The sequence below is a fragment of the Pieris brassicae genome, chromosome 5, assembly GCF_905147105.1.
Source record: "Pieris brassicae chromosome 5, ilPieBrab1.1, whole genome shotgun sequence".
In the NCBI taxonomy this organism is placed as follows: domain Eukaryota; kingdom Metazoa; phylum Arthropoda; class Insecta; order Lepidoptera; family Pieridae; genus Pieris; species Pieris brassicae.
In genome coordinates, this window is record NC_059669.1 from 19,972,368 (window position 1) to 20,000,000 (window position 27,633).

General features: G+C 34.7%; 5 protein-coding genes across 17 annotated transcripts in view; 3 read left to right on the plus strand and 2 right to left on the minus strand.

Moving 5' to 3' along the window:
* Positions 1-1,545: 1,545 nt before the first annotated feature.
* On the minus strand, positions 1,546-4,289 carry LOC123710120. Its single transcript, XM_045661834.1, has 5 exons — positions 4,044-4,289; positions 3,859-3,980; positions 3,734-3,791; positions 2,070-3,668; positions 1,546-1,674 (listed from the first exon to the last, which is right to left on the minus strand). Exons 1-5 carry the CDS (start codon positions 4,171-4,173, stop codon positions 1,553-1,555), a joined length of 2,031 nt encoding a protein of 676 aa, XP_045517790.1. The 5' UTR covers positions 4,174-4,289; the 3' UTR covers positions 1,546-1,552.
* LOC123710121 lies at positions 1,669-9,752 on the plus strand. 8 transcript variants are annotated; one of them, XM_045661836.1, is made up of 10 exons: positions 1,669-1,755; positions 4,483-4,819; positions 5,103-5,180; positions 5,871-5,986; positions 6,385-6,552; positions 8,032-8,097; positions 8,158-8,274; positions 8,537-8,587; positions 9,368-9,460; positions 9,642-9,752. In XM_045661836.1, exons 2-10 carry the CDS (start codon positions 4,663-4,665, stop codon positions 9,726-9,728), a joined length of 933 nt encoding a protein of 310 aa, XP_045517792.1. In that variant the 5' UTR covers positions 1,669-1,755; positions 4,483-4,662; the 3' UTR covers positions 9,729-9,752. The 8 variants fall into 8 exon arrangements, with proteins under 8 accessions (XP_045517792.1, XP_045517795.1, XP_045517791.1 ...); XM_045661835.1 differs by lacking the exon at positions 1,669-1,755 and adding an exon at positions 1,765-2,013; XM_045661842.1 differs by lacking the exon at positions 1,669-1,755 and adding an exon at positions 1,765-2,013 and having other exon boundaries at positions 4,483-4,613.
* A 14-nt stretch (positions 9,753-9,766) lies between these two features.
* LOC123710122 (malate dehydrogenase, mitochondrial-like) lies at positions 9,767-15,106 on the minus strand. Its single transcript, XM_045661844.1, has 8 exons — positions 14,861-15,106; positions 14,554-14,717; positions 13,874-13,981; positions 13,139-13,402; positions 12,097-12,315; positions 11,581-11,706; positions 11,271-11,417; positions 9,767-10,232 (listed from the first exon to the last, which is right to left on the minus strand). The coding sequence occupies exons 1-8, from the start codon at positions 15,036-15,038 to the stop codon at positions 10,032-10,034; spliced, it is 1,407 nt and encodes a 468-aa protein (XP_045517800.1). The 5' UTR covers positions 15,039-15,106; the 3' UTR covers positions 9,767-10,031.
* A 1,025-nt stretch (positions 15,107-16,131) lies between these two features.
* Positions 16,132-17,779, plus strand: LOC123710148 (gustatory receptor for bitter taste 66a-like). Its single transcript, XM_045661879.1, has 4 exons — positions 16,132-16,620; positions 17,180-17,248; positions 17,376-17,465; positions 17,657-17,779. The coding sequence occupies exons 1-4, from the start codon at positions 16,132-16,134 to the stop codon at positions 17,705-17,707; spliced, it is 699 nt and encodes a 232-aa protein (XP_045517835.1). The 3' UTR covers positions 17,708-17,779.
* A 4,784-nt stretch (positions 17,780-22,563) lies between these two features.
* The window catches only part of LOC123709697 (interferon-inducible double-stranded RNA-dependent protein kinase activator A homolog), a 9,437-nt gene continuing 4,367 nt past the window's right edge, over positions 22,564-27,633 (plus strand). For 2 of the 6 annotated variants that reach the window (XM_045661195.1, XM_045661199.1), the window contains exons 1-6: positions 22,902-23,057; positions 23,876-24,070; positions 26,256-26,409; positions 26,608-26,725; positions 26,948-27,087; positions 27,504-27,633. The exon at positions 27,504-27,633 is cut by the window's right edge and continues 31 nt beyond it. In XM_045661195.1, coding sequence (XP_045517151.1) covers positions 23,037-23,057; positions 23,876-24,070; positions 26,256-26,409; positions 26,608-26,725; positions 26,948-27,087; positions 27,504-27,633 — 758 coding nt within the window. In that variant the 5' untranslated portion in view covers positions 22,902-23,036. Of the gene's footprint in view, positions 22,764-22,901; positions 23,058-23,875; positions 24,071-26,255; positions 26,410-26,607; positions 26,726-26,947; positions 27,088-27,503 lie in introns of those variants that run through there. The other 4 variants (XM_045661197.1, XM_045661200.1, XM_045661198.1 and 1 more) reach the window with 3 other exon arrangements.

Sequence of the window (27,633 nt, forward strand, 5' to 3'; positions counted from 1 at the left end):
CTTGTGAAATACATTGCTTTAATTTTTATACAGTTGGTGCTTATCGACAACTGGACCGACATTACTTAATTCACTAAACAATGAATGAATTCTAAAATGAAGCTTATATGTCTACTTAGAGTTTTGATGATCGGTCAGTGAGTTATTGACGAAATTAAGAAACGTTGACGTTAATCTTAAACTACTATTTCAAATTGAGTGGACTTTGAAATAAACCGTGTTTATAAGTGGGTTACACTGAAAATGTTTAGAACTAGCCAGTAAGCAACATTGCTAATGAAAACTTCTTTGAATTTTAATTTTAGAACTCTTTGGTAACCTAATATAGTATATTGCATTGATTTGTCATTTGTTTTTGTGAATTGGCGGCAAATCTAAAACTCTTGTTACACGTGAAAGTGAAACTAACGCGAGAAAACTTTTCAGTCAATGATTTATTATGATTTTCGTTGTGGGCTTACTCAACAACAAAGCTATGATAAGCTGCGATTAGCATTTCTTACTGAAGCCCCATCTCGTGTCACTATTTACAATTGTATAAACGAGTTTAAGCGTGGACGTAGCCATCTCAATGATGATCCGCGTGAAGGACGTCCTTTAACAGCGACTAGTGAAGACAACATCAGTGCTGCATGATAGAGGGAGATAAGAGAGTGACCTCAGCAGATACGGGCAAGCCTTGGCATTGGTATGAGTCAAGTTCAAAAAATATTAAACGAATATTTAGACGTCAGGAAGCTTTCTACCAAATGGATTCCCCATACTTTAACCGATGACCAGAAGCACCTTCGGATGGACTGGTGTCGCCAAATTTTAGATAAGTTCAACGGCGGTGACTCAATGCTGTATTTGATATTGTCACTGGTGATGAAAGCTGGATATATTGCTACGAACACGAAACCAAAAAATAATGCAGACTGGTATGTCAATCGCTGTTTGCCTGTTGTCTTGGAAAAAATTCGACAGCAACGCACTCGAAGCAGGTAGCACCTCCTTCACTACGATAATGCTTCACAGCGCACTCCGCATAACGGACTGTTGAATATTTGCCTATGGCAGGTGTCCAGATGAGTCATCCGCCATACAGACCTGATCTGGTGACCTGCGACTTTCCTTTTTTCCCAATAACTAAAGATAAAATACGAGGTATACGCTTTACGAGTCCTGAAGATGCGGTGAAAGCGTACGCAAATGCCATAGAAGAGATCCCTTAGGAAGAATGGGCCCACTGCTTTTCTCAGTGGTTCCATCGAATGCGATGATGTATAGAGGGGAACGGAGATTACTTCGAAAAACAATAAAAGTATTGGCAACTTTCTACATTAAGCTGTTTTTCATTTTCTAATCATTTTCAGTGTTACCTAGGTATAATCGACTTGGCGGGGTACTGCCCTGCCAATAGATCAATTCAACATTATCAACAGCATTTTTAAGACAATTTCCGTAGCCGTAGTCTGGATGGCCATGCTATGCCAAAAATAGAAAAACTAATGATTTGTATTAAACTGTTTATTGATGAAGGCAATATAAATAATACATTAATTAGACACATCTACTTGTAGTGCAACTTTTCTTCGCTTTCCGATAGTGTTATGTTTATATTTAAGCCAATATTCTTTTTATTAGGATCGGAGTTTATTTCGGGATTTTCGGCGTTGTAGTTTAATTCGGGTTCTGTAAGAACAAATATTGTAAAAGTTTATTTCGGAACTGCCAAGAAGGCGGTCTGCTAAATTGTGATGTCACGTTGTATTTGTGAGTGATTTGAAAACTTTTTCTTTATTCCACCACAACTTCAGGCTACACAAATTAAACCCTATTCGGGGTATGGTTTGTAGTGGAGAGGATTACACTTTAATATGTAAAAGACGTGACACGTGTCAAAGGTCTTGCTAATCCAAGACCGATAGTGATGAGAGATTTTTCTTTGATCAGTCTTGTTTGTTTAATAAAACGGACACTGAATAGGTGCCTGCCTCATGCCCCATTAAGGGATTACGGGACTTTATACAAGTAAGTAAAATAGCGAAACAAACATAATTTTTTGTAATGTTGAGAAGAAAACATACCGTTTTTAATTGTAGTTTTGTTCAAAATCTTGTGATACAATTCATTAAATTTCTTCTGCCTCTTCACATTCGACGGTGTACGGATAACTAGTGTCGGTAATAGTATGTAATGTTCAAGATTTGGTTCTTGGGGGTGAAATTTAGAACGCCCAGTACTCTTCTTTATGACAAGCTTAGGCTGTTTTGGTCTACATTTTGAAGCAATTACACTACTCCCGTTAGTTTCTTGGTTCTCTGGGCCTTTATTCTTATTACTAGGACTAGAAGTTCGATAGCAACAGGTGGATTGTTTGTTACCAGACCGATTTGCATGGCTAGGCCCCGGAGTACACTCTTCATGTGTATAGACACGGCGACGACTTTCAGGATATATTAAGTGACTTTTACTCGATTCCTTTCGGCAACCTTTATCCTCGTGGCGCTCAGTCTTCTCCGTATCACTACCACCATTTTCCGCACCTTCTGGCCTATTCTTATTGCTTGCAACAATAATATCACCTGTTTTGCCAACGGCCCGACAATGTTCGTGGCGATTATTTAATTTAACTATTCGGTAATGCCGCCGTCGCCTACGTTCTACATGAGCAACTCTTTCTCTTAAAAGGCTGTCAATCAGTCTTTGCAGTTCGGACCGGGGGCCATATCTTTCTGGATGTGTTATCCGGCGGCCAAGTCTAGTATTTGGCCAGTGTGTTCGACACACGTCCTCCCAAATGATATCACTTAATACAGCTTCACGCGAAGGAGTTAATTTGATACCGTCATCGCGAGGGGCAAACTCTCCTTGAGCAAGATAATGAACGGTGTCCATCAGTCTATAGTCACGTACAGGATTTAGTTTATGACGAATTTTATGAACTCTTTCTGCGGCTAGTTTGGGGATGTCATCACGTTTGCATGGAACTGAAGCACATTGTCTTCTTCCTCGAGCAGTTATACCGTCATAAAGAGTGAAATCCCGTCCGTATTGTTCTGAATTATGTTCTTTCTGTATTGTTGTAGCTTTACTAGGGGAAAGAGGGGCTGGTGGTTGAGCATAACGTTGAAATGCAGAAGTTTCTGGAATGTGGCTGTATTCGACATAACTGCAACCCGGGTCGGCTTGAAGAAACGGCTTTTCTTTTTCATTTTCTGTTTCTTCTTCGGTAGAAGATAACTGGATATTAGGATCGAGCGTTCTAAGCACCATCTCTTGTCTTAATATTCTCTGTTCAAGCCAATCTATTCTTTTGTGTATGCTTTCTATATTTTTACCTGATATTGTATCGTCAGAGGAACTATTTGTGACTACTAAAGCGCCAATGTTGGTTTTATATGGGATATTTTTAGAATTTTCAGTTACTGTTTCAAGTTTAGGAACATTAATTGTCATATGGGGATGAGTGTACATGTAGCATTTTTCAGAATTTCTACGCCTTCGTCGATAGACTGTAACATCTCGAGATGAGCTAGACGTAGCACATTTTGAGACAGCTGTCGAAGTTCCTTCAATTGTACTGCTTGGTGGAGATTGTTTATCAACTTTGATCTTAACTGTTTTGCATGAATTTGAAATACATGGAATGATTTTTGCTACACTAGAATCCTCTTCACTATAATCTAAAAAAACCATAAGTTAATAACTTAATTTAAACAACTATTGTACTGTTTATATATTGACTCACCGTATGCAAATGACGAATGATCTCCTATTGCTAATCTAGAACCAGATTTTTCAGAGTGCTAAAAAGTGAGTTACAATTTAAAACATATTAATTAAGTACTAACTATAAATCATAGCTGAAGTTACCTTTTTGGAATGAAATCTTTTTTCTGCAATATAAATTGTTTTGATAGCTGGCGCTCGAGGTTTAATTGAAACTAGTACTTTTTGGGAAGACTTCCGGAATGTTGAACCCTTTTGTGAAATTTCTATAAATATTATGTTTAGTAACTTCACCTCTTAGGAATAAAACTAAAAAGAATGAAAGTTACCTAAAAGAAGAGGTTTTTTGGGAGCTCGATGAGAAACTCCTCCTTGTATTGAATCGTAATCCAAGTCTCTTATTAATTTTTCGTCATGAATCAATGATTTCTTTTTAGATGGTGACTGTTTATATTCCATCACATCCCATTTTCTTTCTCGCGAGCATAGTTAATATTCTATTAAATGATTACACTGACTCTGAATTTTGTTCTGAATTAATTTATGCAGTCTAATAAGTTCATATTTGAATGACATGACTTTGACGTTTAACTTTCTTCTTTGAAAGAGGTGTGGACGAAAAGAGAATGATTTGGTAAGCTAAATATCATACCACACGATAGGAATTATAATTAAGAAAAATATGATTTACATTTAATAGTGTAATAGTAATTTTTATTAATTGTTGTGCTTATAAAAGACAAAAGTCGATCACTTGAAATTTTGTAGGTTGCTACAGTACTTCTTGGAGTTCCATTTCGAAAATAGAAGATATGAAAAATAAGAAATATTGTTGTCAAAATTGCAAAGCGTGACGTTTCAGCCATTTGTACTTTTCAAAAAAATTGTTAATAAAAATAGTGAGTGAATTGTAGATTAGGACGTATGGATGCTTAAGTTGCTTTAGAAATGTCTGAGCAAGATAAAAAGAGTGGGGGTACAGGTACCACCCCCGTGGTGGTAGAACAAACTACCAACAGCCGACACAAGGCTCCATACCGGCCTAATGATATTCAAGATGAAACTGACCATCATCATAAGCATTCCAAAGCACCAGCTATACAATGTAATTGATCTATTGTAATCACAAACGCATACTATATTTACTAACTTTATTAATTTGACATCATTTGGCAGCTGTTAAAGACATCTACCGGCCTAGACCTGCCTTCACACGGCTGTATACTTGTTTAAATAATTTTGAATTAGTCTATATTACAGGGATTAATAAAAATGAATACTATAATGGTGAAATAATTTTTTAAATTAGTCCAGTATTTTATCACTAGGAACAGGTTTAAAAGACTCTCATTTTGTTAATTCACTACTATATATAAAGAACATTACAGCTGTTGCTGAGGAAATGAAACATAAAACAGCAGAGGTTTTGGAGTCAGAAAATGAGGACGATAAGGATCACAAACGGGGTAAATATCACAGTATAGAGATAGATAGAGATAGAGATAATATCTAAAAACATACATTATTAGTGTTAGTAATAAAGTGCAATTTTGAGCAGTGTTGGCCTAGTGGATTCAGCGTTCGCCTCTCATCCCTGAGGTAGGTTTGTTCCCCGTGCACCAATGTACTTTCTTTCTATATGCCCATTTAACATTAGCTCGAGCGGTGAAGGAAAACATCGTGAGGAAACCGGCTTGCCTTAGACCCAAAAAGTTGACGGTGTGCGTTGGGCGCAGAATGCTGATCACCTACTTGCCTATTCGATTAACAAATGATCATGAAACAGAAACAAAAATCTGACTCCCAGACCTAAAAAAAAGGTTGTAGTGCCACTGATTATTATTATTAATAAAGTGCGATTAGCTAGTACAATCCATACATGCCTTTTGAAACGTGTCCAGAGTTAATAATGAATCGGTTTATTTGTCAGTTACATTCAGTAAGTAGGCTTCAGCGACTCTTCAGTCCTGAATTCGTAAGTTTGAACCCAGGCTGTGTACCAATGGACTTTCTACGTTTACATTTAACGTTTGGTCGTACGGTAAAAGAAAACATTGTGACAACAAAACCGTGTCAAAGACAGCAGGCTACTAGAAAAATGATCATAAAGCCACTGGTTTTTTTGGTTGGTGAAGTTTAATTTGTTACGTTTGCAGTTAAATCTAATGAGATGAGTAAGCAGAGTGCCGTTAAAAAATTATCCTCGATTTCCAAAAAGCAGGGCACGACGACCGATTCTGTAGCTTTGGGCCACGTCGAACTTGACACTAAGGTATGAACACTGTTATGTTTTATTGTCATGCAAGTGCTATCAATCGTAAATTAATGTTCGATAGGCATTCGCTATTTAAATTTAAAAAAATAGGTATTAATTAAACGGTATAATGCATATATACATGCATAACCATTATGCTATCATTTATATATTAATAAGGAAACATGACGGACACATATGAAATACAAGATATGTGAAAGAATTCAAGTTATATTATGAAGTGTCCTAAAAAATTTTCACAGATAAGTTTTTTCTTTGAGTAACAGAACTAAAATCAAGAAAAATACAATAAAAGGCACGAAAATGTTAATGCTAAGTAGTTGTTATTTTTTGGTATCAATTATAACATTGTATTGTTAAAATATTACTTTTAAGTGTTTCACTTTTATTTTCAGAAGGGTTCTATGACCCCCACATCGCAGCCAATTCCACAAGACGTCGAAGCTCTTTCGGGAGCCAATTTTGGCGAAAAGGAAAATACTCAAACAGGCGATACGGACAGTATTACAGAAGAAATCTCTGAAGGACGGACTATTAAACCATCTAAGAAATATTCAAATTGGGTATGTTACATATTTTTAAAACTGCGTGGCAGCCCGCGCTTGCGATGTTTAATACAAAGTAAAGAGATCGTTAACTAACAAGATTGAATATTTTTTTAACTGAAATGTTTCTTATAGTCAGATGACGAAGAGGCAGGCGGGCTGCCGCGCAGCGAATCGCGAGCATCGCGCGTTTCCCGCGTGGTTCGACAGTTTTTCTGTTGCGGCGTGCCTTACGAAGCTCCGTCCGAAGAAAACATCTCATCGGGACGAGCTTTTGGTCAAGGAATATAAAGCTTTACTCAAAAACACAACGTCTGCGATGCTTTCGCGTGCTTTAATGTTATTTAGGCTGGCCATTTTCGATTGCTACCACCGCATCGAACAATTATTTGTCGCGTTTTGTCACAAAGATGTTGAGAGTGATTGAAAATGGTCAGCTGGAAGTACTGGAATTGTGAACTTGCGTTGTACTTAGTTGGTGTGTACATAAAATTAATAATAAAAGTGGCATTTTATTATCCTGCAACTTTGTAAAAACGTTTATATATCCCTAATGATATACTTAGATGACATTATGTTCATTATTTTAATTTAATATATTTGTTCAGAGATAAAGCAGTTGAATGAGAGTATTATTTTTAGTATAGTCTGTATTTAGACTGTTACCATATGTACGTTCCAAGGCCGTACATATAGCTCACTCAGGCTTTTATAAGCAGGGCCATTTAATAAATGTGCGCCAGTTACGCCCCGAGAGTATTGCCAGACGCAGGAAATCTCTTACATTAACTGTTACATTGCAATCATTCGTATTTAACATTTCATTATGTCGCTTATTTCGCCCTTTAAAAAAAGTCATGTAAACGCGCATCTTGATTGATTTAGCTCGTTGAGGCACAGACTACCTATGGCCCTCTTACATAATTTAAACCTTTTCCCAACGTTTCGCGAGATTTACAGCGTGCGTGGTGACGGTGAATAATACATACGTTTTCTTTCAATGTGTTAAAGTTATGTTAACAAAAGACAATACTAAATTACAAAAATCTTATTCAAAGTTTGTGACTGTTTATATTTTATAATAAAACTTTAACCAAGTTTGATATATTTTACCTTAATTTAATTTTAATTCAATAATCGTTGGTATCGGTATCGTATCGGCAAAAAGGCGTATCGATGCATGCCTAAAGCACCCCGATGACTTATTGCGTAGAAAGTTCCAGAACCTACTTATAATGGCAATATGATGCCTCTACCCCTATGTGAGAAACCTCTATAAGAAAAAATTTGATCGCGGTCGCTTAAGCTCTTACCGATCCACGTTGGACTGGATTTGGTTTATGCGAATACTACACATTTGAAATTTTAACGGATATAATTACGAATCAAGATAGCTGCGTCGTTAGTATTGTTATAAATTCCTGTTTATATCCGTTAAAGAAGTTCTATCTAACGAAATCTTAAATGTATCTTTGACTGTATCACCTGTAATTACAGGACACATCACATAAGAATAAGGAACTTACTTGGCAAGAAAAGCAAGAAGAAAAAGGAGTTATTCCGGTATGTTTAAATGCATTTATGGAAATAATTATACACAATTATGATTATAAACTATTTCAGGAGATAGACGCGAAGAGTCAAGCCTGGATACTGGAACGTAGAGCCTCTGTTGGACCCTGCTTTAGACCTGGAATGCCGTTTGAAGGGCCTACGGGAATCGCCATTCACATTCCAAGGGTACAAACTATTGTATGCTTTCAATAAAATTGATTTTATATCTAAATAGAATGACAACATTTCTGTAGTCAGGAAGATTTTAGACTTATTTTTAATTTTAATAAATTTCTCCGTAATTTATGATAACAATTTTTTGGTTTAACTAATTACAATAAACTACTTTTACTTTTAGACGAATTTATAATACAAACGTAACGTTAGGTTTTGGAATAGTAAAAAAATCTTCCTATAACTTATTTGTAATGGAAATTTATTCTTTCAGAAGTCGATGAGTACCGTGCGGTCGTCTGGTATCAATATAAACATGTCTCGGGTAAAATCATTTTAAATAATCAACAAAACAACAAGTGGCTCCACAACCTTTTCAAGGTTTCTTGTTTCGGGATCATTTTGTTTTTGGTTGACACATGCCATCGACTTTAGGGGTCTAAGGCATGTCCGGTTTCCTCAGAATGTTTCCTTTACCGTACGAGCGGGTGTTAAATGTGCACAGCAAATGGTGATAGTCACGCTGAAGTCACTAGGCTAATACCACTCGATAGTATCAAATAATAGCATATAAAACAATATAGTAAGTTAAATTCTATATAAATATATATGTTATACTGCGATTATTATTCGATTTATACGATATTTCGGTCTTCTGAAATAACGCCATCTAGTTGAATTATGAAGAATTAAAAGCAATTAAAGGTTTTGTTGTACGAATGATTCTGATTTTATTATACGTGCTATATAAGAGTTATACAAGGAGAGAAGTGCTTGGTACGTGGTCAGGGCATAATTTGTACTTCCTGGCATTTCTCCTTTTGACTCCTCCGTTTCTTAGTAATATTAGAGGAACGATCCGGAATCATATAGCAAGTTCCTTATAGAAATAATTGAAAACAATTCTGCATGTTCATATGTATTTCCCTTATTATAATAATCATATTAATAATTGCATCGTTTTAAATTAAAATAGTTATAACGTTATCATGACAGCGCAAACACACTGGACACAGTGTAGTACTTCAGTTACGTGCATTACGATGTAGTTTTTTTATTTATTTATAAATAAGTAAATAATTGTAATTTTAATTTCACTTTCTAGAAAAACTTAAATAGCCGATCAAAAATAAACATTAAAAGTGAGAAATCAAAGGAACTAACAGAACATGACGAGAGAGATGTGTTACCGCAGAAGGTATTAAAAATCTTAAAAATTCTTGTAAAAGTCATTTCGGGAGAGGAGTTTGTCTTCCGATTTTATTAAATAAGTCACTTGTTTTTCCTTTTCTATAATAGTGCTTTTGAAGTGGTTATTTTGTTTTATATGTAACAATCGTCGTGTCTTCCTTACCTCTGATATAAACATATTTTTGCAGAACGATTGCGAAGTGAAATTTCTATCAACGCTGAAAGAAAAACTTAGCAGCGTACACAGCAAAATAAAAAGTGTTTTTAATTGTTAAATATTTATTGATAAATAAAGTATATCAAAGTTCTCTGTATATCATTTCCTGGTTTCATATACAGTAAAAATATGACAAGAAACCTATCACCTATATAGAAACAATAAAAATACGTTTTACAAATTTAAGGGCGTTCCGGCATGATTTGTCTCGACGCGACTTAAACTATTTTTAATAAAAGTTGCTGTCGAAATTAAGGAAATGCACAGATTATAACAGTAAAGCCTCTAATTGAAAGTCCAGAGTATCTGACATTTAATTATGTTAACAAATAAATTATAATTGCAAGGTAAGTTCTGATATTTAAGAACAGGGATCAGTCGCCCTTTGCCTCAACTGCTGTTCAATTTGGACACTCCTAGGCACAGTACGAGAGGAACAGGCCAAACTTTTAAGAGGCATTTGGTGGGTGTAGTTTTTAGCACGAGCCGCGTCGTAATCAGCTTGACGTGGGCGCCAGCACAGCTCTGTACTACCACACTTGCAGGTCATCTCTCGACAGATCTAAATTTAATTTCTCGTTACTATTTTTTATTATTAGTAAGTAAAAATGGTTTAGATATTACGATAACTTCTAATCACAATGGCCTTTCCATGATCATTTGTCAATTGCAAGGCAAGTAGGTGATCAGCCTCCTATACTTGACACACGCTTTCGTCTTTTTGGGTCTAAGGCAAGCCGGTTTCCTCACGATGTTTTCCTTCACCGCACGAGCAGGTATTAAATGCGTACAAAGCATTGGTGCATAGCCGGGTTGGAACCAACGACCTCAAGGATGAGAGTAGCAAGCTGACTCTACTAGGCCAACACTGCTATATTGATAAAATAATTTATAACATCGGTTTTGGAAGTTTTGAGGGTAACTTTGAAAACAAAAACATCGGAAAAAATTTGTTCTATACAGGGAAGGGTGGCTAAACCAGGCACATTTGGTTTCGCGCTACCATGAGTTTCGGACACGTCACCAATTTTTGAGATAGATGGTTTCCTTACAATACGTTTCTCCTTTTTTTAATAATAGGGGGCAAAGGGGTCGACTGATGTTAAGTGATACCGCCGCCTATAGACACTCACATTGCCACTCACTTAAATGGTAAGCTATTTTCATGATCCTAAGTCGATTTCGGTTCAAAAATACTTCAGTGGGCAGCAGGTTCCACATAATGATGGTGCGTGGCTAAAACTGGCTAAAACTGCCATAAAGGTGTGAAATTTCGTAGTCTGCCTCCACGTCCATGATGATGTCACTCAGCTGCAACTATTAATCCAAACAACTCCTCTCAACAATTTTCATGGTAAATGCGGTAGAAGATGCAAAGAGACCCCACATCTCCACGCAACGCCAAGGGATCAAGCCGCTTGGAAAGTGACTGGTAGTGGACGATTGGAATCGCTCTTCGTTGAATACAGTCAAGTAGAAGGAGCTGGTACTGGAGCTACTTTGGTTCGATTAGATACCTTCACGTAAAAATGAATAATAATTTGATAAACTTTAGCAAGGCTGAGTAACAATAGCAAGGTCTACAGTTGCAATAACTCACCGAGGCTAGATATTCATCACGACAGGCATCAGGACAGTCACAGGTCCAATTGACAGGCGGCGCACAGGGTACAAAAGGAGGCGTGTAGCATGTCTGCGGATGCGCTATGCAGGTGGGACAACAGCACTGCTGGCACATTGTATACACCTAGAATAATGGTAAATATAATAATAGTACTTTTAAAGAAATTGTGTGTTTGAGCAAAATAACAATTATTTCTCCAAGTACACTAGTAATATGCATAACAAGTATTGATAATACGCCATCTTTCTAACAAATACTAGAAGAGTTTAATAAAACATGCTTTTACCAGACAAATAGCGCGGCAAATTTCATTGCGAACATATGGTAGACAATTGCAAAGCAGACAATTCTCGAATTTAGTTAGTTCAGGAACGCCAAGGTTCTTCGCTATTCCCGATGGTCCCAATACAACCTGTAATTTAATAAACAATATATATATATATAAATTAGACATTTGTTGATATTTTATAGCTCTACAATATTTACTCACACTATACTTACGCAAGAGTGTGCGTTATTACCAGAACGAGTCTGGTCAGAAACGTTTTCGTTCGAACGTACTTCTCAGACATTTTGCTAAATCCTAGTGGGATTTAGCACACGAAAAAGTATTTTCATAACTCGGATTAAGGTGGCTTAATATCGGCAAAAGAATTTCTTTGGGGGTTTGTAGTACCACTGAATTGTTCAATTGTAGCATTACGTAGGTAAAAAGTATCAACATTTTCTACAATACGACACTATAATAACATTCTCAAAATTTAAAACCAATAATTTTAATAAGTTTACTACGAATACGTACATCACTAGCGAAATACTGACAATCCGGCGCACAAGTACCGAGGCTGTCCACATACGCGCACTGAACCACATTTGAGTCCCCTTGCAGACCCTTAACAACATTGATGGTGGTTCTGGCGATAGAAAAAGCACCAGAAAGACATGCTGTAGCTGCTCTGCACCCTTTGGCAGCGCAAACCGCTTCGTTGCCGCTCATTATACACGACGTTACGCATTCGATCTATATACAATATTATTTAAAGAAAATAAACTAAAAATTATGAAACAAGTGTCGGCATTCATTACAATATTATAATAATTTATGTTAATAAAACAAAATAATCTGAATATAAAAAAACGTGAATATTTTTAATCCCACAGCACGCAAAGATTTAGCCCTGACTAAATGTTGTGACCAATCAATCGTTTAAGTACGAGCTAGACTAATCATACTCAAGATATGTCGCAACCAACTAGTTTAATAAGCCGTTCAATTAGCCTAGCCTCTTAACTAAGCAGCGCAGTTTAAATGCCGCTGAAAGATATTCAGACGTAGCGTTTGTTGTAACAACATTTAATAAACCGGCTGGCTAATGCTTACGTCATTCGTACGATAGGGTGACCGTGTGGCAGAAATAAAAGAGATGAATGACTGACATAAAAAATATTTAAAAAAAAATTGCTTAAGTCAGTCACAGCTATAATATAATAGCTTATCTTAGAATAAGGTCAATAACGCCGTCAAAATATATTAAACTAAAACGTTATTTAACTCGATAATCGCAAGATATCAGTGAAACATAGTTATCTAGTGTTTGTAGGCCACAAAAAGATATTACATTAGAATTTTGAGCATTTTAAATATATCCAAAATGTGTACAACGAAATAGACATACTAAACACATTCTTATATTGTCTTATCGATGTTCGAATCAAATATAAGAAATTATATAAATAAACCACTATTGAAATGATTCTACTACAAACTCACGCAACCGGATGTTAATGTTCTAAAAACTACTTTTTCAGAGCATCTTCAGTATCCTTGAATATTCAAAACATACCTGCTCCTGACTCATAACACACGGGTGAACAGCTGCTGATAAAACCGGCACCATAGTAGTGGGTGTGGCGCCGCCTATAACAGGAACTCGTACGGACTCGGGTGGTACCCGTAGGAAGTCTGCCAGTATCGTATTAGCGCGAACACAGTTCAGTTCCACACATCCAAGTAACCGTCGAGGATCATATTTGCACCGGCATCTCTGAATTTCACCCACGAGTGGGACCAAACTCTCTATAGGCTCCGTTGCTACTATTGTAAAAACCTGAAATAAAGGCGACCTTAATGAGGAAAAGGAACATACGTATTTGCCAATTTACTCAATGAAAGGGTATTTTATACATAAACATCAATGGCGGTATAACCTTCTTAGGGCTGGGACTTAGGTTTCTGTATCTATTGGTCAATCTCAAAGGCAAGAAGGTCAGATCAGCCTGCTGTGCCTGACACACGCCGTTGACTTTTTGAGTCTAAGGTGAGCTGGTTTGCTCACGCTGTTTTTCTTTCACCGTTCGAGCAAATGGTATATGTGTACATAGATCGAGTCTACGACCTCAAGGAGACTCGCAAGCTGAAGCCACTAGACCAACACTGCTCTATTATTCATTATTATTATATACATATCAGCATCACTAATTCTTTATACAAGTTGGTTAATTCTATATTCCTTACTGAAACAATTGATGTTTTGCGCGGAATAATCTTCTCTAATATCTCTAATAGTTATAATACATACATCAGGGCAAGTGTTGCATATTTGAATCGCGATTTCTGTCAAAATAGGTGAATTAGCCTCAAAAGAATCCACTTCATTCCTAGCGACAATCACGACGACTCTGGCCCCCTACAATTTGACTTATAAATAGAACCACGAATGGTCTTAATGATTAAATTTGAAAATGTGTTTCAAGTAAGTACGTGACGTATAGACTCGAAGATAAGTCTTGTTCGGACACAGGCAGAAGATAGTGAGTAAAACTCTATGCTATGAAAGTGATAATAACATAAATGGCCTACAAAAAACGTGATTATTTGGACTAAAACTACTACAATTAGCTCCACCTATGGCAAATCTCTAAATTGGACAAATTTATAATATGTTTGTTAATGTAAAAATGATAAGCTAATAATTTAAAACTGGAATCTCTTCCTAAAATCAATCGTGATGTATAAGTCTTCCACAATCCACTTTCCACTTTAAGGCATATTCTTTTGTGAACTAGCGAACTGTGGAATAGATTGGTGGAGGTATTCCCTGGGTGATACGACCTCCAGTTGTATAAAAAGAGAGTATACTCCTCCCTCGAAGGCCGGCAACGCACTCACTAAAATTGGTGTCCAGGGGATGCAATGACTGTCGTTATATGAGTCTATAGAATGATATGCCATAAAATAAGAATTAAACCAGTGGACTACCTTTAATGCATCACAAAGCATGTGCGGTCCAGAGTACGACGACACTTTGCATTTAGTGTCTACATGACTGAGTTCCATGCCGTAGCCACAGGTGGCGCAAACATCAAACAACGCTATTTCGTCCAGTAATGGACATTGCTTTAACAGTAAAGCTAGTGGTTCACCTGGGAAAAGCATGAAATAAGCAATGAATACGTGTTCTAGTCACAATTCGTTCATAGATGTCACTGACCATAATCTCTGAAAACCTCATATAATATAAATAGATGCGCGATTATTTCCGTCGAAGAATTTCCTTATAATTTACCTGTGCAACCAGCTGCCCCACACACAGTAACTTTCATGCCGCTTGGACAGGTACTATAACGTTTGATTTCTTGCCTTTTCTTCAATGAATTTGTCTTTTCATAATATTTTTGCATACAACCGCCGTGAATACGACGGCCTACTGAAATACTAGTATTCATTAAACACTTGAAAATCATTTTTTTGTTTTTTAAATTTTTTATACCGTAATTTTGTTTATTTTTCGATTTTATAATTTAACGTTTGATTTATTTGACATAGACTGACAGATTATTGTTTGTTCTTTCATTTTATGATTTTCAAATGAGAAAAGATAGTAAAAAGTAGTGTTTTACCTGTACCTAACTATATTTTAATACTATCTGAAGAACTATCATTTCAATACGGTATTATTTGTTTAACTAAAATTGTAAAACACATTATACAATTAAGTGACTTTTATTATATTACCAGAAAACCTTTTGCTATTAATTAATCACAATCTTTTATTTGCGAATAAGATCTAACTACTGTGTTTTAAAATATTTGCTTTTAAAATAATTAAAAGAAAAAGGATATAAAACATGATTCACGCAGTACTAGGTAGTATCATGACTATTATGATTGTCTGTACATTGAGCATACTATTAAATATGAAAGTTCCACTGTAGTAATAACATACCTAATGCAGTACATAATTATATAGTCCAAACACAATAAGCTTACATTACAAATCCTTATTTTATAGTCATTAGAAACTTTTGGTTATCAATTCATAGACGTTTTTATAGTTTGGATATCACCCACGCCAAGTCCGATGAGATTTGATGATTAAAGATGATTTCCGCCCTAAGATTCTTGCCATTACGTAATATGGAACAAATTGAAATTCAAGATGTTTTAACACCTATTATACTAACGGGATCGTTTTTTGGATTAATACCGAATAGTGTGAAATTTTCAAAGGCAAAACAAAGTTATAAAATCATCCCAAAATCTATATTTTTAAATATTTTGTGTGTTGCTTTTTTTATAACCCTACATATTACGTTTTTAGTTTATCATATATACCTTGTGTTTTACATAGAAGCAAACAGTGATACATCAAAGAAATTAAATTTTGCTATGGAACTTGTTAATTTTCTTATAGTATCTAGTTCAATATATATTTACGCATACGTTAATCGAGCCAAGTATTTGAAAATATTAAACATGATTGTGTCTACATGGAGTGGCATACCACAATCTTCGAACAGCCGGAAAATTTTAAGAGAATTATACGTAGCAACAAACATGATCCTTATAGTCATTGTAATTTTAATTTTACTACAGATATATTTAAATACGAATCAGGCAAACATCGTGCAAAAGTTTGTTGTCGGAATTACATTGAATTTGCCTCAAGTTATACAGTTTTGTTTTCTTGCCTTTTACACCACGCAGGTAAGATGTATCACGGTAATATTGGCAAGAATAACCGAGCACTGCAAAAGTTTAAAAGTGTCTGATGAAGCGAATATGAGTATAAGGCAAATGGAGATGGTTTATATGAAGGTGTTTGAAATTAAAATGGACATAAATAAAGTGTTTGAAGGGCCTATTTTAGCTTCACTTTTCCAATCTTTTCATGCGTTGGTGAACGAAGCTTATTTAATATATTACGCAGAACTGCATACCAGCGACACTTCGAAGGCTACTGTATATAATAATGCTGTTTGGATTACATGCCAATTCATAAAAATATATTGGCTATCTTATTCAGGAAATACATTAAAGGCTGAGGTATGTTTGTTTAATTATTGAGCTGTAAATAATTATACTGTTTCTCTTCCTGAGCCCAATTACAAACACCAGACCTTACGGGGTTCTTTGGTACTCCATTTATAAATCCAGTTTCAATCTACTTTTCCTTGCCACCAGATTGTGATTCTAGTAAGAACCTTGAGGTTATTGGGTCTGGTACATTTCCCAACCTTACCTGTTTGTACGTTTTATTAACTGGAATTTATTTGCGTAGTCATTGATAAAATTCTTAATTGATGCGAATATACCTAACACTGGCATCGCAACCACTTGTAAATCGTTAATTTTATACACAAATTCTACATTAGGACAAAAGAAGTTTTATATGGTAAACCTTTTTCGAAAAAAAAAACGATTTTTTTACAAATATATATATAATATATCATATCAATTTAATTATCGCATTAAAATTCGAGACTTCATACACTCAAAATCTGAAATGGTTGACTGTCAATAACATTAAATGTGGTTACTGACGTTGCAGACTAATAAATTATTTGATATAGATTGTTTTAATTCATTCATAGAATTGTTTTAGGCTTTAAAAATTGGTGAGGCTCTCCACTACATGTCAACAGAAGGGCAAGAGTTACGATGGATGATGGAGGTAAGAAAAAATAGTAACACAAAAGTCTGTATAGAGAATTAATTTTTTTTAATTCTCTTCTGAGCATCTTACGGCTCGTACCAATTTCTTTGTTTTAATAAATAAATAAAAATCATCAATGTTTCAGGTACAACATTTCTCTACAATGCTTAAATATCAATCTATGGATATTAGTGTGTTTGGCTATTTCTCATTAAATGCTTCTTTAATGTTCAATGTAAGTGTTGCGTTCTATATCAAGATTATTTTTAAAAAAAGTGGGGCCAAAATATACATACATTGCTTGTTTACGAGTTTACAAAACGAAAATAAACTTATTGAAAACGCCAGTACATGCGTAACATAGCATGGGCATTATACAAAACTTTGTTCTGCATATGCTATATCATATACATACATTTTTTACAGATGTCTGCCTCAGCAATGACCTACCTGATTATTATGGTGCAGTTTGCTTAAAGACTATTACGAGTAGTTCATCGATGTCATTATTGTACTGTTTCAATCGCTTGAAAACCTGAAACATTACCTGTATATATATATAAACTTGTGAATTAAATCGTGAGAAAATATTCTCAATCTAGTTCAGGTCTTTAATTTTATAAAATTAATCAATAAAATCTATGTCGTTGATACCTTGGAGGATTGGGCGGGCTTTGGTATGGGGTACTACTTCTGTGGACACGTTCGTTTTACATCCCTCGGACAAGTAAAAAGCTGGGGGAGTCGTAGAGCAAGCGGAAAATTATATTCAAATATAAGTGTTTCCTCCAACTTCAATTTTGTTCCCTTTGGAGTAGAAACTCTTGGGCCGTGGGGTTCAAGTGAAGTAGGTTCTTATTAAAGATTTAAGTTGGCGCCTGGTAGATAGTACTGGTAACCCAGAGCTAGTGGTTTCCTCGCTCAACGAATAACTATCGCGAGTAAAGGCTGCCAACATTAAAGATACAATGCCAAAGGGACAAAAGTTTTTATATTTGTTTAATTTTTAATTATAAATATTTATATTTTTTTATTATTGTTAAACTAGTATGTAGGTTAAGAATATTGTAAATACTACACAATTAAAGATTAATATAAAACCTTTATAATTAATAGTATCACGCAACTATTTTTTTAGTTTTAATACTACTTTAATTTCAAATTAAGGTTTAAAATCTTTTAAAATTTTCTGTCTTTCGCCTTCGTTGGTAGAAAAAAAAACTAACAATATAAAAAAAGGTATTTAATACATTGAAAGTTTTATAAATACACATCATCTAGTTAAATAAAGATTATTTAAATATCACAAAAAAATATTTCTACATAATCAAACAAATTGACATTTTTTATTTTTATAACATGATTTTATTTTATAATATATTATAACGTTATTTGAGAAAATATATATTTTATTCGGATTCATACAAAACACTTAATGCGAATACAGTTGTCAGTTCTCTCTCGCGTGTGGGGCACGCACAAACATACGTAGATGTCCTTACTTTTACTTTCTTGGTAACTATTAAAAAAAAACTGAAATGTTGATTGTAGCTAACTTCAGGGTGTGCGCGCGCATCGTAAAATTTACTTTTATAATATTTCCCTAGCGCGCCAAAAGAAGTATAACTTCAAAAATGTCTACAAACATTCATTTTTTTATTATTTCTCCTCCATCCAGGATAGTTTTTGGCCCGTATGTTTTCTTAATAATTTACAATTCGTTGGATAAAAATGTTAGTCAAAATGCTATTACAATTGGCAAGCTACTGGGCCGGCCATTTCCCTACATACAGAAATGGCGCCAAAACTCATCACACACCATGTTAGGCTACCACAGAGAAGAAAAAACATATAGACATGACGTGTTTGTAACCGTTCACTAAGAAAAAATAATTAAACCTATTATTTAAAAATTAAGTAGTGTAAAAGAAGTCAAGCTACAATTAATTTATCTATTTCGTTCATAAAATATAATTTCTATAAAAAATAGTTTTCAAGTTTGAAATGCAACGATGTTAGTGATAGTCCGCAAAATCATTTCCACTTTATAGAGAACTGGTAACCTAAAACCAATTCGAAAACATTTTTTTACTTAAATACAATGCATGTTTATGTAGAAAGTATGTTTAAGTTGAAACAGTCATCAATGAAATGAAATAATTAGTTTACTTTTAACCAAATAGAATACAAGTTTTACACGTAACATGTGATGTCGGGAATATATTATATTCATGAATTCACTGTTATTAACTGTCATTAGTGAATATTTGATGAAACAGCTACGACCTACATACAATCTAAAAATGTTTGAGTGCCACAGTCGTCAGAAAATAATGTCTATATTTAGAAATATTTTGCTATCTTAGTCATCCATAAAGGAGAGTTTAACAACGACAGAGCACAACCTCTTTCGGACTCATACCAATTAGTATAAACTTTTCGAAGATAAAACAAATTTATGTCCCCGTTCCGAAATCAATATATCTACAGTTTTCGTTGCGTCACATTTATTTATCTTAATATTGATAATATTCTTTATTTTTAATATCTATCTTTTATATGCATCAGCTGGGAGTGCTTACTTCGCCAATCTGCCAAAACATATGAATTACTTATTTAAGAACTAAAATTTTCTAATTGTATGCGTTACAGCGTATGTAAGTGGTTTTTTAAGTCGTTATAAATGTTTAGAAATATTAAATAGAATAATTTGGAGCTGGACGAAAATGCCACCATTTAACAACGGCAAAAAATTACTCAAAAAAATAGCTGTGCAATGCTATATAATACTTCTGGGTATAATGGTAGTATTGATATTCGTATATATTGTATAAGACGTAGCAGTTCTACGCAACATGGCACTCCAGCCGCGAAGCGTAGAGGTGCACGAATTAGACTCTGACCACTTCCCGGTTCACTTTGAATTCGGCCCTCCCTCCCTTCTAACACTCAAGAGAAGTCAATTGTCGACTGGCAGAAGCTAGACGAGGCTGTCAAGCCTGTCGATACCTCTTACCTCTCAAACATTCTCGACAATCTAGTGTCGTCAGCTCACGCGTTAGACGCGATCTCGTCGGTCACTAATGTGTCCCTTGGTGGACGTTCTTCTAGTGATTAAATCACGTAAACTTTGTTTATTCATTACTTCTGTCATATAACACTTACGAACAAACAACAACAAAACAATATAATTTAAACTTCTCTTTTTTGGTAGTCAGTTAACTAAATATTGATTCTCTGTATTTAAATAGCAATGCAATTCCTGCGTAAATCAATTAAAATGGCTCACGTTCCTCGTTCTGGTGGTAGTTGCCGCTCGGGGAACCCAATGTAATCCAAGGGGATAAGTATGTACGGCGCACGGCGATGATAAATATTAGCCTGGAATATTCGGCAAATACGCTAAATATTGTATGTATAAACAATACGAAATGAGAAAACCTAAAATACGAAACCATGGAGAGTGTTCAGAGGAGTTCTTCGGATTAATACCTGCAGCTGAGTTTCATCATCGGACGTCGAGGCAGAATACGAAATTCCACCCGTATCACCTCGTCGTCCGCCGTTCCACGACTGAGCGTTTTTCAAGGCAATTTTTGCCGCGCACCACCGCTATGTGGAACCAGCTGCCCACTGAAGTATTTCCGAACCAATTCGACTTAGGGTCCTTCAAGAAAAGAGCGTACAAATTCTTAAAAGGCCGGCAACGCACTCGCGAGCCCTCTGGCATTGAGAGTGTCCATGGGCAGCGGTATCACTTAACATCAGGAGAGCCTCCTGCCCGTTTGCCCCCTATTTTATTAAAAAAAACCAACTTTAATTCGTAAAATAATTTAACTTTATATCAATTGAGTTATCTTTTATTGCTTAATATACTTCCATTGACCTATTTTACGGAATACTGAATGATTTACGTATTCATATAGATAATATTGCGATAAATAGCTAAAAGTTAATTCCTTCGTTCACTTTTTTATATCTCACTTATCTTAGCGGAAGAACTCGTAACTGCTCGATGTGAAACTTTAGCAGATTCACTGCTCGAATATTCTTTATTTTTGGTTTCCAATACAGCCTATGATTTTAGAAATATACACTGCAAGGCTCCATCCACAGTAATAATTTGATGTGATGTTGAAGATCGTTAGGTCGCCGCACTAACCGGTGTCTCGTCGTATTTCCGTATTAATTGTTATTATTTCTCGGATTCTTCTTTGTTCCCCTTATGGGCCACCATGTTCACCATTTCTTTAGCGGAAAGATGGTGTAAATTAAATGCCCAGATACTTAATAAATTAATATAATTAAAAAAAAGAATGTGAATTGTACAGTGATCGTAGGTCAAGTGACATAAGTAGACAGATTTGTATGAAGAATCTTTAAGCCCCTGATGCGGCAATGTTCACGCGATGGTGTTTTGGCGTAATATTTGCGCAGGCGTTAAGTCTGAACAAACGTTATGGTCCCCTCGATCCATCAGTCCCGGAGTCCCTCAAGGCTCGGTCCTCTCACCTTCATTTCAGGATGGTTACCGGCAACATTCCGAGGGCTCCCACTTTGGAGCTAGCCCTCTTACTTAATTATTTTGGCACAGTTTGCAGAATAGTGCAATTCAAAAAACACACAAATCCTAAGACGCGGATAATTATATTTCCACCTACCAATATTGTAATGTATTTCGATTATATCGCAAATATAAATATCATATCATGCGGTATAAATATTTAATATTAAGTTTTTCTTCTTCAGGGCACCTGAAAGTTTCATTAATGTTTTTTTTAGTATGTATGGATAGTTTTTAATGTATAGTTAATAGACCTGAAGAAGAAAAAACATAATATTAAACTACATTTATATTTAATTGCTCATTTGGAATACCACTTTTTGACTCCAAATGATTTCACTTGATATAATGCTATAATAGCGGTACACAAAGCGAAACTCCACTCCGTCATGAGAAAGAAATCCTTGGTATTCAGTAGTTACCAAAAAACTGTGCGAGAACGAGAATAAAGTAGGATAGGCTAGTGGAGACGAGCTCACCGTCCTCACTCTCACCCTCGCATTCCTTCGAGGTGGGTCTGGATGGCGCCTTAGATCATATTACCCTTACTTACCTTAGGAACCGGTATTTTGTATCATGTATCCACGAATCGATTTACAAAAAAAATGGCTTTTCTATTATCAATCAAGACGGGCCACTCTGTGGGCTACATTGGTCATACTTACACTTGGCAACGTCAACGGTGAGAATGTCAAAGTTCAACACATAAGTGACAATTTGCACAAGTCAATGTGTACGAAGATATTTAAATTATTTATAATTTTTCGCTCCAGTCATTTTGATTTCGATGTTTTGCTCGAAATCTGCTAAGAATTAATTTATTTTAATAATAAGTATTTCCAACTGCTGTCTACTTGTTGGGGAATTAAATACTTATAATATAGTTAAATTACATAATTCTAATTCCTAATAAGTAATTAATTTTGTGAGTTTAATTTATCTGCAGTTGTGGAGAGAATACACAGGATGGTGAGTTAGTTTATGTTTATTAAAAATTTAAACAGGGTTCGTGGTGAACCCGTTCGCGCCAAAAATTTGTGTAAAACACTGATTACTATTTTATAATTAATTTCAACCTCTTACCGGCTGAAACCGAAGCCATCTTGGCAATTACCCGGCCGCCATGTCATTGTAGAATCACATGGTGAGAATTAGTGAATAGTCGTGTTGAAGATTTATGCTAGTGATAATAATAATTTATTTGGAAAAATAATTAGTGTTGTATCCAGAATAGTTGTGAATATGATAAATAGTTATATTCAGGTAGGTATAGAATAAAATGAAGTTTTAATCACTAATCAATATTTTCTTGTTAAGAGATAATACATGTAGTAGTTTACCGGTGTAAACACAGTGCAAAAAACTCCGATTAAATTAAATAGATTTAAACGAATTGCATATTATTCAATACAGATGCAATAATATGCTAGTTAAGGTTCAAAATTATTTTTTAACAAGTTTTAACAAAATTTCTCTTTAATATCAATAAAGAAAAAAAAACTGACCTACTTTTCAATCGTAGCTTTGGAATATATAAAAAATACAAATATTTTTAGATAATTGTCGGTTCTTAAGCTAATGTTTCAAATCATGAGGGTAGGGAGCCAATAGAGCCCAAGGCAAAACATTCAGATAATCTATTATATGTATAAATATGCAACCAATTAATGCTAGAAAGCTTTAAATCTAATTAGAGGATATAAAAAGGTTCCTAAAATGTGAATGTAAATGTGATTTTGTCTAATAGATTATTTGCTATTATATTTTATTGATTATTTGCCCTTTAAATAGGTGGTGGGCATTATAGAAAGGATATGTTTTACAGCAAACAGTAATCTATTTCAAAACACTTGAAGGTTTGCCAACTGTTTCTAATAAGTTTAATTAACTATTAACTAGGGTAATAGTATTTGAGGGTAATCTTGTTTTATATATTCTTGCAAATTAGAAATTACATTAGAATCATTTAATTTCCGTCACTACATTTCTGAATGCAGCTTTGTTCTTGTGGAGGATATACTAAATTTCATTTATTAGAAATAAATTTTGAAAGAATAATATTTTGAAAACCATTTCAACAGATGGATGGAGGTGTTGTTCACCCTCATCCAGGGGTGGTACACGGCGGTATGCCAGGTGTAGTCCATGGTATGCCAGTGCATGGAGGTGGACCTGATGGGGAACATGCCCCTCATGGTCCAAGGCGTCGGTACCAAAATAGACCTAAGCCACCAAACAATTTGGAAAGGCTACCATTAGATGAAGCAGCTAAGAGGGTACTTATTCTATTTATTTAAATCCATTTTATAGATTGGTTTCATGTTTGGGAACAAAACTAAGCCCATTAAAATCTATCTTATTAATGTATAATGACAAGAGGTACTCAAGAGGTTTATGAAGTTAGGTGTTTTAAATACACAACAGTCTTACACTACAAGGTTGTACATTTTCAAATAAAAATAATCCCTAACTCATGATGATAATAAAAAATTGTTACTGTTAGTGAATATTGCTCAGAAAATTTACCTACAAATTATTGTAGTTATACTGTTCTTACTGTATATACATGTATTTTAACAAATATACAGTGGTTATTGTATAATTGGAAACACTACCAATGGTCCTTGCCATGTAAGATCCTTCACCTCAATCGTTTCTATTTTTAAATTAAACAATAAATAGGAAAACAAAATTTTCAATGATTTATCATTCATTAGAAAAATAATACAAATTCCATTACACAAGTGCATCAGTTTTACGGTATGAACAATAATGATCAACTAATTAGAAACAACAACAAAAAACTAGTAACAATTGTTTTTCAAGTATTAGTATTATTATATACAAAATAGATACTCATATCAACAGCCTACCAATAATGATAATAATAATAAGCCTTTTTATTTCCTGTTTTACAATAGTTGGTAGTTGCTATATTACAGTAAACAAAAATTGATTTTTGTTTGAACATACTAATGTTAGCTTAGATTATGTTAGTAATATATAGTATTATTACATTAATTATTTATAAATTAACAGGACTTCCCCTTACGGGTTTGGGTAAAGACCTCCTCAAAAGATGCCCATTTTTGTCGGTCTTGTGCTATGGAGTGCCAGTTTATGCCAGCTGATCTTTTCAGGTCATCTTCCCAGCGGTCTAAGGGTCTCCCCTTCCGCCTCTTGCCTGGTAGTCCTTTCCATTGTAACTTGTTTGGTCCACTTTCTGCTAGACATTCTCGCTACATGGCCAGCCCAATACCATTTCAGTTTTTGACCAAAAGTTAAAGTGTTTGTAACTTTAGTGACGGCTCTAATCTTTGTGTGTCATATTTTGTCCATTTTCTTTATGTTTTATACTTATAATTAATATTTAGTGGCGCATTCCTTATCTTTAATAACGATGCAACGACGCGGCATTGATGCAATCAATTTCATAATTTTTTTATAGGACAAATGCTTCAAATAGTTAGTTTTTATTTGCAACTTCCTTTTTAACAATACACGATAAATAGATTTTCATTCGGGTTTTAATTCGGACTATTTGCTGGCCAGTCTAAACTCTGTTAGCTAAGGAAACATTTGACGCTATTGGCTGTTTGTGTCGGGGCTGTGGATGTGTTAGGGTCATTGTTATGCTGAAAGATCTATGTTACAGGCAAATGATTGTCCAAGTAGGGTATTGTTGTGTGCTCTAAGATACTTTTTTATTGTCCTGGATCCATTGTACCTTCAATCACATGAACAAATCCAACTCCACATCCGGATCACTTTTTCCATTCTTGTACCGTTCAATTAGCACATTTTTTAGCTAATAATAATAGCTCCTTTCGGTGCTGCTTGGTAAGAAGTAGTACCTATAAAGAGTTTCTTCTAAACAATTTAGCTTCCACTAACTAATCTTCAGTATAGCACCAGATCTTTCTCAGGTCATCAGGCAAAAAACTTCATTTTTAGTCTGGCCTTTACTTGGGTCTTTTTTAGCAACACGAATGATTAGCATATCTTCTCTGGGAATCGTTTTTCTTGGCCGTGTCTTTCTAAACACATTTCTAACACTTCCATGTGTTTTATAATGATCAGTTGCATTAATAACCTTAACAGAACAATTTAAACGCTCTGCTATTCTTCTGTACGCCCATTTATTTGCCTAGTTGACGCGTCACAACTATTATTGCCCATTTTGTACAAAAATAAAGTTCTGATTAATTTGCATTTCATTAGTTTTTTATTTAAGTGGGTATATATGTATTGCATGATCATTAATTATGTGTATATTTTTACGAACATTTGTACATTGAGGTTATACTTTCTTATTTTGATGTTAATAAATTTATTAGAAGTGTTTCTAATTATATGACCACTGTGTATAATAAAGATACCTTTTTTCACAAGACCTACTTTTTATTATGTGTTCTATTGAGTCTGTACATACCAAGTTAAATAATTTATATTATTCTATAGGAGATGGAGTCCTTGCCAATGAAGACACCAGTGTCAGTGCTTCAAGAATTGCTTGCCCGTCGAGGAACAGTTCCAAAGTATGAGTTAGTGCAGATTGAGGGCATGATTCATGAACCAACCTTCAGATACCGGGTCACTGTTGCTGATTTAGTTGGTGAGTTAAAATATCTGAATTTAATATTTAAATTTTTTTTTATGAATAACAATAAATGCAAACACTGTAAACTGGCAATGTAAGCAACTAATTGAATGAGGCAAATACATTCTACATTGAAAAAAAAATATTATGAATCAAAACTAAGACTTGATCATGTTATATGTCAAGTAAATAGTTTTATTATATTTTTCACAGCAATGGGCACCGGCAGATCAAAAAAGGAGGCAAAACACTCGGCAGCAAAGGCACTTCTTGATAAATTGACAGGTGCAGCACCTGCTGATCAGAACACTAATGGCAATGTACCAGAGACGTGAGTACAAAAAAGATTTCATAAGTTTCTATAGTTCAGAATTCATATTTAGATTTTTTTACAATATATTTTAGCCTGCACTAATTTTGATTCAATAACATTACAATTAAATATTTTGTAAAATGTCTTTGATTTAAAAATAAAATATTATTTTTTTATAATTAGAAACTTGCATATGTAATTTTTCAGCCTTAAAAAATATTATAAAAAATGTGATTTTAGGGGTGCAGTTGTGTCTTCATTTGAAGACAAATTATTGGGTAACCCTGTGGGATGGCTTCAGGAGTTGTGCATGTCTCGCTTCTGGCCTCCTCCATCATACCATGCAGAGAATGATGACAACGTTAATAGACGTATGTTTTGTTAGTAGTCTTCATCTTGATATTTTTACTCTTTTTTTATTTATCTTAATTAGTCACTTACTGCATGTTAAAAAACGCAGTTTGGTATTTGCCTTTTATGAACTACTACTTTAAGTGCAGGTAGGGTTAATAAGTATAAATTCTTGTACCCGCTCAGTGGGGTATGGGGCAGAATTTGTCTACCCCATTCTCATGTTTTTTTGTATTATGGCTGAGATTCAAACCCAGGTCCCTAGGGTGTGTACTGTGTTGAGTTACTAACCTAGCCAGGTTATTGTCAGAATTGCCAGAATTATATGTATTTATATAATCTTTTAATATTGAATTTACTTTTTTATATCAAAGTTTTGGTTAAATATGTTGATTTATCTTAAGTTTTAATTAAACATAATTAACATGGTTCAAAAATATTTCAGGTCTTCCACATGAGCGCCAATTTACTATTATATGCACCTTACTGAAGCGTCGTGAAGTTGGTACAGGCAAGTCTAAGAAATTGGCCAAAAGACAAGCTGCTTACAAGATGTGGCAGGCACTTCAAGATAA

Bases quoted from the DNA above. Each gene is read 5' to 3' on its own strand.
- LOC123710120 (XM_045661834.1), bottom strand. From the start codon at position 4,173: ATGGAATATAAACAGTCACCATCTAAAAAGAAATCATTGATTCATGAC. The intron at 3,981-4,043 runs GTAACTTTCATT...TAATATTTATAG, and splicing joins CAAAAAACCTCTTCTTTTAG to AAATTTCACAAAAGGGTTCA. The intron at 3,792-3,858 runs GTAACTTCAGCT...CTCACTTTTTAG, and splicing joins AAAGATTTCATTCCAAAAAG to CACTCTGAAAAATCTGGTTC.
- LOC123710121 (XM_045661836.1), top strand. From the start codon at position 4,663: ATGTCTGAGCAAGATAAAAAGAGTGGGGGTACAGGTACCACCCCCGTG. The intron at 4,820-5,102 runs GTAATTGATCTA...AGAACATTACAG, and splicing joins CAAAGCACCAGCTATACAAT to CTGTTGCTGAGGAAATGAAA. The intron at 8,588-9,367 runs GTAAAATCATTT...TTCACTTTCTAG, and splicing joins TCAATATAAACATGTCTCGG to AAAAACTTAAATAGCCGATC.
- LOC123710122 (XM_045661844.1), bottom strand. From the start codon at position 15,038: ATGATTTTCAAGTGTTTAATGAATACTAGTATTTCAGTAGGCCGTCGT. The intron at 13,403-13,873 runs GTATGTATTATA...CCTTTATTTCAG, and splicing joins TATGCAACACTTGCCCTGAT to GTTTTTACAATAGTAGCAAC. The intron at 12,316-13,138 runs GTATGTTTTGAA...TATTGTATATAG, and splicing joins GTGTTATGAGTCAGGAGCAG to ATCGAATGCGTAACGTCGTG.
- LOC123710148 (XM_045661879.1), top strand. From the start codon at position 16,132: ATGATCCTTATAGTCATTGTAATTTTAATTTTACTACAGATATATTTA. The intron at 17,249-17,375 runs GTAAGAAAAAAT...TCAATGTTTCAG, and splicing joins AGTTACGATGGATGATGGAG to GTACAACATTTCTCTACAAT. The intron at 17,466-17,656 runs GTAAGTGTTGCG...CATTTTTTACAG, and splicing joins ATGCTTCTTTAATGTTCAAT to ATGTCTGCCTCAGCAATGAC.